At 36.5% G+C, this 13,503-nt stretch overlaps 2 protein-coding genes across 4 annotated transcripts in view; one reads left to right on the top strand and one right to left on the bottom strand.

Annotated features, from left to right (window-relative positions):
- Positions 1-6,153, bottom strand: part of uggt2 (UDP-glucose glycoprotein glucosyltransferase 2) — a 39,421-nt gene extending 33,268 nt beyond the window's left edge. For 2 of the 3 annotated variants that reach the window (XM_051119102.1, XM_051119104.1), the window contains exons 1-9: positions 6,079-6,144; positions 5,169-5,302; positions 4,080-4,162; positions 3,721-3,851; positions 3,437-3,549; positions 3,142-3,319; positions 2,927-3,023; positions 1,317-1,389; positions 1,091-1,191 (exon numbers count right to left, since the gene is read on the bottom strand). In XM_051119102.1, coding sequence (XP_050975059.1) covers positions 1,091-1,191; positions 1,317-1,389; positions 2,927-3,023; positions 3,142-3,319; positions 3,437-3,549; positions 3,721-3,851; positions 4,080-4,162; positions 5,169-5,290 — 898 coding nt within the window. In that variant the 5' untranslated portion in view covers positions 5,291-5,302; positions 6,079-6,144. Of the gene's footprint in view, positions 1-1,090; positions 1,192-1,316; positions 1,390-2,926; positions 3,024-3,141; positions 3,320-3,436; positions 3,550-3,720; positions 3,852-4,079; positions 4,163-5,168; positions 5,303-6,078 lie in introns of all 3 variants that reach the window. The other variant, XM_051119103.1, reaches the window with a different exon arrangement.
- A 1,864-nt stretch (positions 6,154-8,017) lies between these two features.
- Positions 8,018-13,503, top strand: part of hs6st3b (heparan sulfate 6-O-sulfotransferase 3b) — an 85,639-nt gene continuing 80,153 nt past the window's right edge. Inside the window, exon 1 of the mRNA XM_051119119.1 lies at positions 8,018-9,048. Within this exon, the coding sequence (XP_050975076.1) occupies positions 8,504-9,048 (545 nt within the window). The 5' untranslated portion in view covers positions 8,018-8,503. The remainder of the gene's footprint in view (positions 9,049-13,503) is intronic.

Here is a 13,503-nt window from a genome sequence, read left to right as displayed (position 1 = left end):
ATTAAAATAATATGGCAACACACACCAACTTGCAATATCAAGCAATATCACTATCAAAACGAGCTGTTTTGTACAGCTAAAAATAGCTGGACGTGAATGAGAAGGTGGATTGCGATCCGTCTCTTTGACGTGTACATGCACAGTGGTGCTCGTTCACTTAAGTCTGTGAAGTTTAGTAGAGATTCGCATATGGAAAGCTCATCCGCTCCTGACAGTAAAATGGAAATATTTCCATGAGTATCTGACATTTACAGATGGAGAATATACCTGTGAAATATAAGTGCACTGAGGAAAACAGCATATCTCAAACGCATTAAACAGCACAAGCAGCCTTTCGGTCAGAACATCTGACAGAGTAATCTGCTTTAAACTATATGTTTACTATATCTTATGAGTTATTTTAAAGCCCTTAATATAAAGCATGTCTCATTTTCAGGACAAACTAGATTATGCACTTTCCACAGCAGCTCACTCCTTGCCCTCTGCTATTTTTCAGATGCGCTTGGCTAACAACATATCACTGTATGTAAAAGGTATTGCCTCATACCATATCGTTTACAAAAAATATATCGATATATCGTACAAACTCAATATACCACTCAGCCCTATGTGGTTGCCTTAAAGCTCAATTCTGAAACTAGTCTGAAGAGTCAACATGAAAGGCTAAAAATTCCACAAAGTTATTACCACTTTCAAATCCACAAAGTTGTTACAGAATCAAACAACTGTTTCAATAACCATCCTGATAACCATCATGAGAGCCCTTCACATCAAGTAAAATAAATTGCTACATTTATCTATCAGCACAAAACTAAAATGGCTCGTTATTTAGCCACTTTGCTTCAGGTCTCGCAGTGCAAAATTGAACCTGGCTGTGAACATGAGCATCTGTTCAGAAGTCTGAACAGGAAGAGGACAGATCGCTGCAGCAAGCAAAGGGTACAAACTGCAACCTTTCTACTGCTTCCCAATTCATCAAGTGGACAGTTCTCTCCAGGAACCATGTGGTTCGCTTTAATCTCACTCGGTGACGCGGCACCGAGTCCAGAACACCGTAAGAGAGGACCATCAATAACAACAGCCTGCCCACCTTGGAGCTCCCACACTTTGAGAGGAGTCATGTCATTGGTGCTCTCCAGTAGATGCTTCCTCAGCTCTCCAAGTTCTTCCTGAAGCTCTGGGTGAGACTTTCTAGAGGGGAGCAAGGACACAGTGAGACACTGTTTCACATACAGTAAAGTGCAAAAGACATTCATTTTATTCTACTATATGGATAGATTTAAATGGTATAAGAAAGAGAAAAAAAGTGTGCTTACTTTAATTTCCCAAACAAAAATCCTTGGACTTCATCATTTTCATCCTCATTATCGGTGGTGACTGATTTGGATTCTGTAAACAAAATGAGGTCACATTGTTTTTAGTTCATTCATTTCAATGTCATTGTTTATAGTGAACTTTTTTTTATTTTCCCAAATAAGTAGTTTCTCTACTATTCATTCTGTAGTTTAACTACTTCAAAACTACACTACCATTCAAAAGTCTGGAGTTAGTACTATTTTTGAAAATGTTTTTCAAAGATTTCTTTTATACGGTTGAGGTCAAACGTTTACACCCCCCTTTCAGAATCAAACAATGTAAATTATTTTACCAAAATAAGAGGGCTCATACAAAACGCATGTTATTGTTTATTAGTACTGACCTGAATAAGATACTTCACATAAAAGACATAAAAAAACCTTTTTGAATTTGAAGATCTGGGTAAAATTAACTTATTTGTCTTCTGGAAAACATGAAACTATCTTCGGTAGCCTCTGAAGGGCAGTGCTAAATGAAAAAATACAATAGTTAGGCAAAATAAGAAAAAAAAGCGCCAATAGCCTTGTGGTTAGTGCGCCGACGTATGACGCCATTGCGCCATCGAATCTCGGCTCGTGGACCTTTCCCTATCCCACCCCCTCTCTCTCTCTCCCACTTCACTTCCGTACCTACAATAAATAAATAAAGGCATAAAAATGCAAAAAAAAACAAACAAACAAAAAAAAACCATTTTCACACCCTGGCTCTTAATGCCTTTTCATTCTGGAGCATCAGTGAGTGTTTGAACCTTATGTAATAGTTGCATATGAGTCCCTCGATTGTCCTGAAAAGATGGATCTCAAAATCATACAGTCATTGTTAGAAAGGGTCCAAATACACAAAAATGCTAAAATGCTGAAAAACCAAAGAATTTGTGGGACCTGAAGGATTTTTCTGAAGAACAGCTGGCAGTCTAACTGTTCAGGACAAAAAAGGGACTCATGAACAACCATCACTAAACAAAACAAAAAGACACAGCTGTGGATCATTCAGGTAACAACATAGTATTAAGAATCAAGGGGATGTAAACTTTTGAACGGGCTCATTTTTTATAAATTCAACAATTATTTTCTCTTGTGGACTATATATAAACATCTTTTAAGTGAAATGTGTTACTCAACGTCAGTACTAAATAAACATTAACATGCATTTTGTATGATCCCTCTTATTTTGGTAAAATAATTAACATTTTAATGATTCTGAAAGTGTAATGAAAACTTTTGACCTCAACTGCATTCACCAATTTCTCTATTTATTTGATCAAATCAGAAATCATTTTAATATGCTGATTTGATTCTTAAAACTTTGTGGAAACTGTGATAGATTTTTTTCAGATTCTTTGATGAATAAAGTTCAAACGAACATAATTTATTTAAAAACAAAGTTTTTTTTTAATCCTTTTAACAATCCTTATAAATGCCTTTACTGTCACATTTTTAATTTAATGTGTCCTTGCTGATCATATTTAAAGCATATTTCCTAACACTGACTATCACAACTGTTATTGAGATCAGTCATTTAGTATTTTAACTCTGTTATAACATATTGCATTTTTGACATTGCATTATACCTTTAACTTGTGTGTCGTCAACAGCTTTGTACTCAGTGCTTTTAATTGCCAGTTCAACACCATATCCAGACAGCAGCATCTTTTCATTTTTTGATTCCTGTGGTGAGAAATCAGTGTGTTGGATAACAAATATTTACTATATGGCACAGACTTTAATAAATTCATATACTATATAAAACATTAAATCATGATGAAATTACGCTCTGAACACTCACAGACACAAAGTGTCGGAGCACATAGACGAGTTTGCCCTCCTGTGCCCGCTCTGACAGAACCTTATGAAAAGTATTGAAGTCCTTTGTGCCGATTTCAGCATACAGAACAACTACAGGCAGGTCTGTCCCATTGACTCCTGGGTACTGGTGGTCAGACTTGTATAAGTAAGGTCTAGGCCTGGGACACATATAAGAAACATTATGAAAAACTAATTGATTTTGACAAGAAACTATGTATGGACAAAAAATGATCCCCAAATATCTCTGAATACAATATACTGTTGGTTAAAATTACCTGCCTGCTGCAGTCTTCAAGAGCTTCTTCATTTCCTTTGTGCTGCAGGCAGTTTGACCATGAACAACCACAAAGGCAGTGCATCCATCAGGAGGAGGTTCATCACTTGCTATCTACAGAATGAGAAGAAATACTTAACAATGCTGTCTATGAGGTAAAACACATAACAGTTACAGTTATTTCAAATAGACAAAAAAAAAAAAAAAAAAAAAATGAAAATGGAAAGTGTCAAGCATTTGGTTTGGATATGAAATCATTATTATGATTTACAGAAAAAGACTCACTTGTTGGAAAGCATGTACAGCCGGTGAGTAAGCCCTGAGAGACAAAGACAGCTTCAGCAGGCTGACCTGAAGATCTGTCAAAAACTGTCCAGCCTTCTTAATGATCAGGTTATAATACGACCGGACAGACTCTAAAGACAGGGAAGTAAATAATTGTCACTGTATATTTTCCAAATCACGCATAGTTTACCGAAATACAAACCTACACTACCAGTCAAAAGTTTTTAAACAGTACGATTTTTAATAGTTTTTAAAGTCGTCTGACCTGCTCACCAAGCCAGCCTTTATTTGATTCAAAGTATAGCAAAAGCAGCAAAATGTAAAAAAAAAAAATCCTCCATGACATTACACGACATTACCTCCGTGTTTGTAAACAGTTAACTCCTTCACAGTATCGACAAACTGCCAGAACTTCTCTTCACCATCCTCTCTGATGAACTCACTGAAAAAATAGGTTTTCACAAACAACAGATACATAAGACAAACATGAAACACTGTAATTCATACAAACAATAATAATAAAAAAAGGTTTTAGATCACAGCAAAAGAAAATTACAGGTGTTTAACAAATTCAATGCTGTTAAAGCAGCAAATTCAAATCTGCTGCCACAAAACATACAGTATGAAAGGCAATATTTCATCTCAATTTAAACTCATTCTTGGATTATTATCAAGTCTACATTTTCTATCATTTCACATAAATTTTGAGTCAACATGAGATATTTGCACTCTATCACACTGCAGGACCGTACGAAAACGTGATTAAATTGTCACAAACTTGATAACTAATGAAACCGTAACTAGTTAAAGCAGCTAAAACATTCAATGTCCATTATATACATTTTAACCTAAATCTTGAGATTTAAAAAAGGTTCATACACAATCAAATAAACAGACTTTCATTTTTATGCATGTAGACAGTTATTTAAATATGTGACCCTGGATCACAAAACCAGTCATAAGGGTCACTTTTTCAAAATTGAGATTTATACATCATCTGAAAGCTGAATAAATAAGCTTTCCATTGATGCTTTGTTAGGATATGACAATATTTGGTCGAGATACAACTATTTTAAAACCTGGAATCGGAGGGTGCAAAAAAATTAAAACATTGAGAAAATCACCTTTAAAGTTGTCCAAATAAAGTTCTTAGCAATGCATATTACTAATCAAAAATTAAGTTTTGATATATTTACAGTATGAATTTTACAAAATATCTACAATATATATATATATATATATATATATGGAACATGATCTTTACTTAATATCCTGTTGATTTTTGGCATAAAAGAAAAATCGATAATTTTGTCCCATACAATGTATTTTTGGCTATTGCTACAAATATACCCCAGCGACTTAAGACTGGTTTTGTGGTCCAGGGTCACATATAAAGGGTAGCCAGTAAAATTCTGAACTACAGAAGAATAATAACAACTCCAGCCCACCTTGTTTCCAGCAGGAGAGGGGTCATGGACCATTTGGCCTGAAGACTGGCGACGACTCCTTTAGATGCTGAGTGCACATGCTGGACCCTCAGCAAGACCAGCACAACAAAGACCACCCTCATGTTTAGACACTGCTGAAAGAACATAAAGATAACACTGTTATAATTGCAAAAATCAAGAAATATTTAAGAACAACTGAGAAATATTGTTAATCATTTGCATGCATTTATAAAATGGATAGAAACTGAAAAAAAAAAAATCAGAATTTGCGATAATGCTAAAACTATAGCCCACATTTTACATACAGATAGCATGTCAAAGCTAGCCTTTTTTCTTGGGATAGTATTTTATATTTCACACAAATATGTGACCCTGTACCACAAATCCAGTCATAAGTAGCATAGGTATATTTATAGCAATAGCCAATAATACACTGTAATACTGTGACAGTACAGGCAATAAAATGTTTAAACTGAAAACGACTTCCATATTCACCTGAGCAAAAACTGGGAAACGTTTATTCTTTTTCATTACAGTTATTGTAAACTATCGGTAAAAGTAAGTAAGGCAAGACTAAACTGTTCAGTAAAACGCCACGTAGCTACAATGTAACATTATGTGTCGATTAGCTACTACATAATTGTTACAGTTTTTCGTTCTTTTACAGACATGAGCATCACTATCAGATTCATACACGTCATGCAAATCAAACGAAGCAGACGATGATTGTGATTGGTCATTCTTATGAATGAAGAAACAATAAGATGGGAAAAAGATAAAAGACATGTAGCACAAACTGTTCAACCTCTATCAGCATTTCTTTCAGGAACAGCAACAACATACTATTCAACAGCAATAAACCGCTACCTGACTCTGTGACACAGACTGTAAATATGTTATAAAAACACACCTAAATCATCGGACGCTAAGCCGCCGTATTACCCGGTTTCACAGGACGCCGCCATTGAGGGGTCCTGCATCTTTAATTCCCTCTTCCATCCGAACACGGGAAAGCGATACGTTGTTTCCGCTTTAATAAAAAGGTTCAACGTTTTACTGACTGATAGGTAGAGTATTTTAAATAAAGATAAGCTTAGTGATGGCAGAGAAATATTTTACAGCATTAACATATTTTGGAACTTGTACGCAGGAAAACGTTGTTCAGGCATTTTCATGGACAACTAACGTAATTGATGCAGTAGGAAAGTAACGGTAGGGCTCTTACATGTGAAGTTCATGTTGACGATATCAGTTTACAGCGGGTTTTCCCATTTTGTTTTATTGATATATTGATATAAATTATACGTTTTGTGGCTATGAATTACACCCCAATAATTTCTGTTAAAACAAATCACACATTTTGGATTTTTAAAGTTATTTTCAGAGGGGAATTATTACGTTTATATGATTAATTTTGTTTGTTTTATACAATATACAGTTTGGGATTGCTGACCTAAAGGTGCATATTTGTACTATATTTGTTCATAATTGAATTAATGAGTTAAAGTATGAAGTATTTAATATTGTTAACATACTAAAGAAATTGTAACTGATATTTGAAATTAACATAATGGATATAACTTTATCTAATGTTGCTATGCTCTTCAGAAATTGTGATTTTATGTTAAATTACGAGGACAAATAGGCATTTTTATTGCTTTAGAATTTAGACTACTAATTTCAGGTATTATTTATATATATATATATATATATATATATATATATATATATATATATATATATATATATATATATATGAAGAGTTCAGATGCAAAACCAGCTAAAAGCCATCACGGTCAAAAATGAGATAATGATACTGAGTGATACTACGTCCATCAAATACTTTTACTTCCAATTAGCTAAATTCCAGCCTCAGCCCAAGTACCCAAGTTACATAGAAACCTATACAAAGTAGAAATACGTCAGATATGGATTTAGAGGCTTTTGCATCTGAACTCTTCATATATATATATTAAAGGAAACATGTAAATCTAAGTAAAATATGCAGACAACTCAATAGTAGCAGCTCGGACTCGCACTCAAAGGGGGCGCTCTATAGAGAAAACTGAATATTGACCGATTATGACCTAGCTGGCAAAATGGCAAAATGGTTAAACCCACGTGTAAAATACAAACCGCTTACTGCATTAATAATTTACAAGAAAAAAAGAGATAAAAGAGATCTTTTTCGACTACAAAACACTGCATGCCCATAGTGAATTTGAGAAAATGTGCAGTTTTGTACGTAATCAGGTTAATTTAAATAAACTAGAATAAAACAGTTCATTTACATACTGCATGAAGGAAAATAATTCCATTCTGAGTTAACTGAAAGAAAATTTTACGCGGATGTATGAAGAATCAGTGTCCAGTTACATAGCCCGGCTGATTATTCGTAATGACATTACAAAAAGTTAGGCATAAAGCAGAGTATAAGGTATAAAACTGACTAGTCTAAAAACAGTTCAGTAGCCTCAGTATTACATTAATATTACATTATTATATTATTCTAATATTACATTAAGATTAAGATTAAGATCCAATTTGACAGAAATTTACATGAACATGCAGAATACTTTATTGCCTGGTACTAATAAACACAAAGAATTCCACAAATTAAAATGTAAACTTGGCCAGAAAAATCTCTTTGATTCTAAAGGCTTCTCGACCAATTAGGAATGGCTCCAAATCACGTTATTATTACCTTGGCATTCCTTTATTGGATTTTCCACAAAGTGGTATGGCACAACGATTGCACAGTGCAAAGAACTGTGAAGAAAATAATAACATGCACACAGTGAATTCTCTCACACTTTATTGCTGAATATAGCAGAGCACCGGACTGGGACCAGGTGCAGATGAAATTGCGTGCTACGAAAGAGCTCGGGCTATACCGGCGCTCGCGTCTCATTGACATCATTCGCATCATCCCGCTGTTGCGCGTCGCGGGATGGATGGAGAACACAGTCTCATCGCGAGTGCACGGAGATTCAGCAGAATAAAACAGACCAGCGCGGCACTTCAAACCGTTCCATCTGCACACGAACAGACGTTACTATTTCGAAGACTTGCACTTTATATCACCACGATGTTCGGTTCTTGAACAGCATTTGGTTATGCGTTCATTTTGTCTGGTGTCTGACACTTTCTTTACAACTTTGTGAGAGAGCAAGTTTGATGTGAAGACTTGGATGTCACACTTTTGCGCATCTTTTTACCATATCAACATGTGGCATGGGTTTTTTGGGTTGGATCCCATACGAAGGTCCTGGAAGAAGACCTGGAGAGGAGATAATGATTCACACTAACTGCATGAAGAATTTCCTTGTGTTAAAATGAATGATAAACCCAATAAATGGATTTTCATCCCAATTTTAGCCATTCTTTTTGTCATGATTGGGTACCAGTATATTTGTCCGGCAGGCGGTCAGGCTTGCCATTTCAGGACAGGAGACAAATTTGTTAGGATCGGTCCCCCGTCAACTCCAGACCCGACCACCGATGACCTGTACCGGGAGCAGGACCCGGAGGAAGACAGCCCACCTAAATGCGCGTCCAAATTCAACTTCACAGAGCGCGATCTGACACGCGATGTCGATTTCAACATCAAGGGAGATGATGTGATTGTGTTTCTGCACATTCAGAAGACAGGCGGGACCACGTTTGGCAGGCACCTGGTCAGGAATATTCGCTTGGAGCAGCCGTGCGACTGCAAAGCGGGACAGAAGAAATGCACATGCCACCGGCCGGGTAAGCAGGAGTCCTGGCTCTTCTCGAGGTTCTCCACGGGCTGGAGTTGCGGTTTGCACGCAGACTGGACGGAACTGACCAACTGCGTGCCTGTGATTATGGACAAAAGGCAGTCTCCAAAGCGCAAGAGGTAACGCGCCTCCCTCTCTCTCATAAACTAATTCGGAGAATTCATTTGCCGCTCTGTTGCCTCTAATGAAGGTAATGATGAAGTGTAAAATGTAGTCTGAGGGTGTTTTCACACATGAGTCCACTCAAACCCCTTGAAGTAGATCAAAATTGCATTCACACTCTTAGAAAAATTGGACTCAGATCTCCTTCATAATAATAATAATAATAGGCATACCCTGAAAAAAAAAAACAGATGTAGAAACATTTTTCCTCTGTAATTACTAGTAAAGAAATGGCATTAGTTTATTGAAATTAAACGTGACATATTTGAAAAGTTGAAAGACTGGAATATTTTAATTTTTTTTTTGGTAAAACAGACTCCAAAATCTTAATATACATTTAGGTATGCAAGATGTCTGTTAAAGATCTCTTGATCTGGAAAGCATCTGCTGGGTACAAACGTCTGACAGATGTCTTTCAGATGTCAGTTTTACTTACATTCTAAATAATACATCTTAAGTACATCTAATAGATGTCTTTTTGACATCTAATAGGAAACGTCTAGGTATTCCAGATGAGCAAACACACTATAAAAATTTTAAGTGCACTCAGACATCTTTAGGAGTCCTCAAGTAGTCCTAAAAAGTGAAAACAGTTCTGCTTACACTCATAACGTCTCTGGACTTTAAAAGTAGAATCAGTTCTTAATTTTGTCTGTTGTAAAGAGGTCTTACAAACTTGCATGCCATAAAACACATTGGTTTGAAAATCTAAGATTATTATTAAGCTATTATAAGTGACTATTAGTGTGAAATAATGAAGTTTTGTCTTCACAATGTACTCAGACTCCTTCAGAGATCTCAGTTCTATTTAATGGGGTCATTTGGAGCGTTCACATACAAGCTAACACCGTGTCTACACCGCATTCGAGCGGCGCGACGCGACAAATACAACAGAACCCATTATAAAATCTGTGATGCTGCGCGACACGAGAACTGTCGCGTCTGGTGTAGACATGGTGTAAGGCAAAATCTGTGCTAACCACTTTTGCACCCCTGAAACGACGAACAGTACTTAAAGGTGAACTGAAAGGTAGGCTAATGTATTTCCTCTGGCACATTGTACTGATATGTTGCTAATTCTGGACCATCTGAATGAGAAATGATTTTAACCACAGAAGCCAAACAATCTCCCCATCCTCTGATGTAGAATGCAGTGTCACCAAAAAAGATCTGTGCATTATGAATCCTGGTGCCTTTACTAAATCCAAGTCCATTGAAGTTTTCTAGACTCTGAGTCATCCATCCACTATATGCTCTTGCTCCTATCTGTAATGCTTTTTCACTATTTAGAAGGTATTTTAGTGCATTGTTAGTCTTCTCTACCTTCTACCTGTAAAGATTAATCTACTTCACATTCGTTCTTAAATAGTTATATTTACCGTGTCAGAGAAGACAGTATAATTAGGGGTTCTCATTGCCTGTGGCTTCTCTGTGTCACTCAGTGATATTATTAATGTGACAGTGATATTATTAACTTATCACACAACATGGTTCATGGCAAACACATTAAAATGCACAACAAAGAGATAACCAGACAAAATGACTAAATGTCAAGTCTAAAATGCTGTTTTCTACAGTATCTGTGACCGTAGTTCTCTTTCTCAGATTCTGGATTCCTGTTTAAATGACTGAGAGCCTGTGCTGTAATGAACTTTAAATGAGGTATCATAAAGCCGAGCTGAGCCGTCAAGCATTTCCATCTATAAATCTGACAGTGCCAGTCTGGACAAGTAAGCCATTAAAAAGTTATTTTAGTTGTTTACTAAGTATAATGATGGCTTAATATGGCGAAAATATGCAGACTTTCACTTTTTTAAGTGCCTGTGAATAAAAGACATATGTGTTTTTAGTGCCTGCGAACGCTGGTCTTGTAAATAGCATATAAAATAGCTTTGTCGTCATCTTCGGCTACTTGCTGATCTATTGTTAGTCCATGAATTATCTTTGACGCAGCTGGCTCTGTTCGTATCTATTCTGCTCTGTTATCATGAAAAACTCAGTTTTGGCAATCACTCACTTTAACAGCTGCCAAGCACATTTTTTACATGGTTCAATGAGTTGTAATGAAAGAAAATATTAACACTGAATAATACGGAATGTGCGGAACAGCTGTAAAAAATGCATGTTGCCTTTGAAGAAGTTTCAGAGAAGAGACATTTATTGGGTGAAGAGAAATTTACACTCGTATCCCAAAACTGCAAGTCCACAGCTACATGATTCATCTCTGCAGAATCAGTCAGCTCATTCTGGAAGTTCGCAGGCTGTATGCGACAGAGAACCGAAGCCCAAATGAAACATAAATCCATCTCTTGCTCTCTCTGTGCTTTCAAAATGCTGCTTCGCATTGCTTCTCTAAAGATACACCAGGAGACGCAAATAAATCTCTTCTGACAACAGGCGCTTTTGCTCACTGAACCTCATGTGCTAAGTGGTGACTGTATGAAAATTTCATCCTGATACCCAGCTGTTTATTTCAGTTAACATGGATCATTCTGTGCGTGGAGGAGGCTTTTCATGGACATACGATTCTCATTTTTTCCTGTGTTTAAAGGCCACTTGAAACTTACAGCATTCACCGTATTCCATAATCGAATAATCCAGATTAGTGCAGTAGCACAAAAGAATTGTGTGTGTGTTTTTTTTTTTTTTTTGTTGTTGTTGTGAGCATGCAGAAGTAGTTCTCGCCGATGGTGGGCTGGTAATGTGGCAGCGATGTTTCTTAGGCATAGTGTGGCCTTTTTAGCCTGGCACGGAACAGTGCGGGCACATCGCAGGACCTGGAAAGGTCAGCCATGTCAGAGCAGATCAACAGACACTGTTAGAGTCGATGAGAAGGGAGAGTTGAAGTGATCTCTTCAGGGAGATAGGCTTCTCTTCTTGTGTCTCTTATTCTGGGTTGTTTGTCTTCTTCTACAGACATGCATTTCTCTTGCAGGTCAATACTGTCAAAACAAAACAACAGTTAGAGAATCTAACTGAGGAAGTTAAAAAACAAAACAAAATTGACCACTTTTATGCTTATCGCTGATCTTATTGTACATGATGCATTGGTGCAAGTTATTCTAAATTATATGTAATGCCTACTTTTCAAGAACCAATCAATGAATAATATCAAGTCTAGTCAAGATGTTTTAAAGCAGCTTCTCAGTAATAAACAGGAAAATGACAGAATCAGTTATGGAAAACTCAATTATGGAGACAATTCAAATTCTTCTGTGAGCGGTGCTAAAAAAGATAATAGCGTCATTATTCAGATCAAGTCCGTTCAGTGTTGGTACAGTTCATCTATTTTGAGATGAGTTCAATTCAGCTATTAGCATTTTCAGAGAAGGCAGCATTGCTTATTCAGCCTGAGTCAATTTAAAGTTGATTCAATTCAATTCAATGACAGTGTCAATGCTACAAATCAGCTATAATGTAGCTTTACACATAACAAGAGTATCATCATTCAGCTTAGAGGATTAGTTCACTTCTGAATAAAAATTTTCTGGTAATTTACTCACCCCCATGTCATCCAAGATGTTCATGTCTTTCTTTCTTCAGTCGAAAAGAAATTAAGGATTTGAGAAACACATTCCAGGATTTTTCTCCATATAGTGGACTTCAAAGGAGATCAACGGGTTGAAGGTCCAAACTGGAGTCCAACGCAGCTTCAAATAGCTTTACGTGATCCCAGTCGAGGAATAAGGGTTTTATCATTTTCTAAAAAAAATTAAAGTTTATATACTAATTAGGGATGGGACGATAAATCGTTGCAACCTAAATCGAGAAATGATTCAGCATCGATTCTGAGATTTTCCGAACACATTGCGATTCTTTCTCAAATCGATTCTGAGCAGTTTTGAACAGCAGATGGCACTGCTTGCTTTAGAAATAGCCGTGCTCTGCTTGTTTCCAAATCCTTACATGCACTTGAACCTAAAATAATCATTCATACAATTTGAAAAGGTTGAAGCGAATTACAAGGATGTTCACAGTGGGCTGTGTTTACATTAATCTCGCGTCATAAAAGCATTCTGAGCTGAGGTGAAATTTCATGATCAAGAGAACGCACAAGTTCTCTTCAGCACTCTTCTTCGTAAGCATTTGAGTGTGTGGATAAAAACTAGATTAGAGCGCAATCTGCTGTTAAAATCAAAGCTCAGAATCGATTCCAAAGAGAATCGCGACTCATTGCAAGATCTTAGAATCAATCCACGAATCAATTTATCATCCCATCCCTAATACTTATACCACAAATGCTCATCTTGCACTAACTCTGCAATGCATGTCTACGATTTCATGCATTACTTAGTCACATTGGAAAGATCATGCGTGGTTCTTCATCTGTGTACTCCGGTTCAAAAAGGTATTAGGGTGAAAATTTCCATCTCATTTTTCTCCTCCAACTTCAAAATCGTCTGAAATCATTG

Source organism: Labeo rohita, chromosome 9 (genome assembly GCF_022985175.1).
Source record: "Labeo rohita strain BAU-BD-2019 chromosome 9, IGBB_LRoh.1.0, whole genome shotgun sequence".
In the NCBI taxonomy this organism is placed as follows: domain Eukaryota; kingdom Metazoa; phylum Chordata; class Actinopteri; order Cypriniformes; family Cyprinidae; genus Labeo; species Labeo rohita.
Note: the sequence above shows the minus strand (reverse complement) of the source record. Positions and strands in the feature narration are given on the sequence as shown.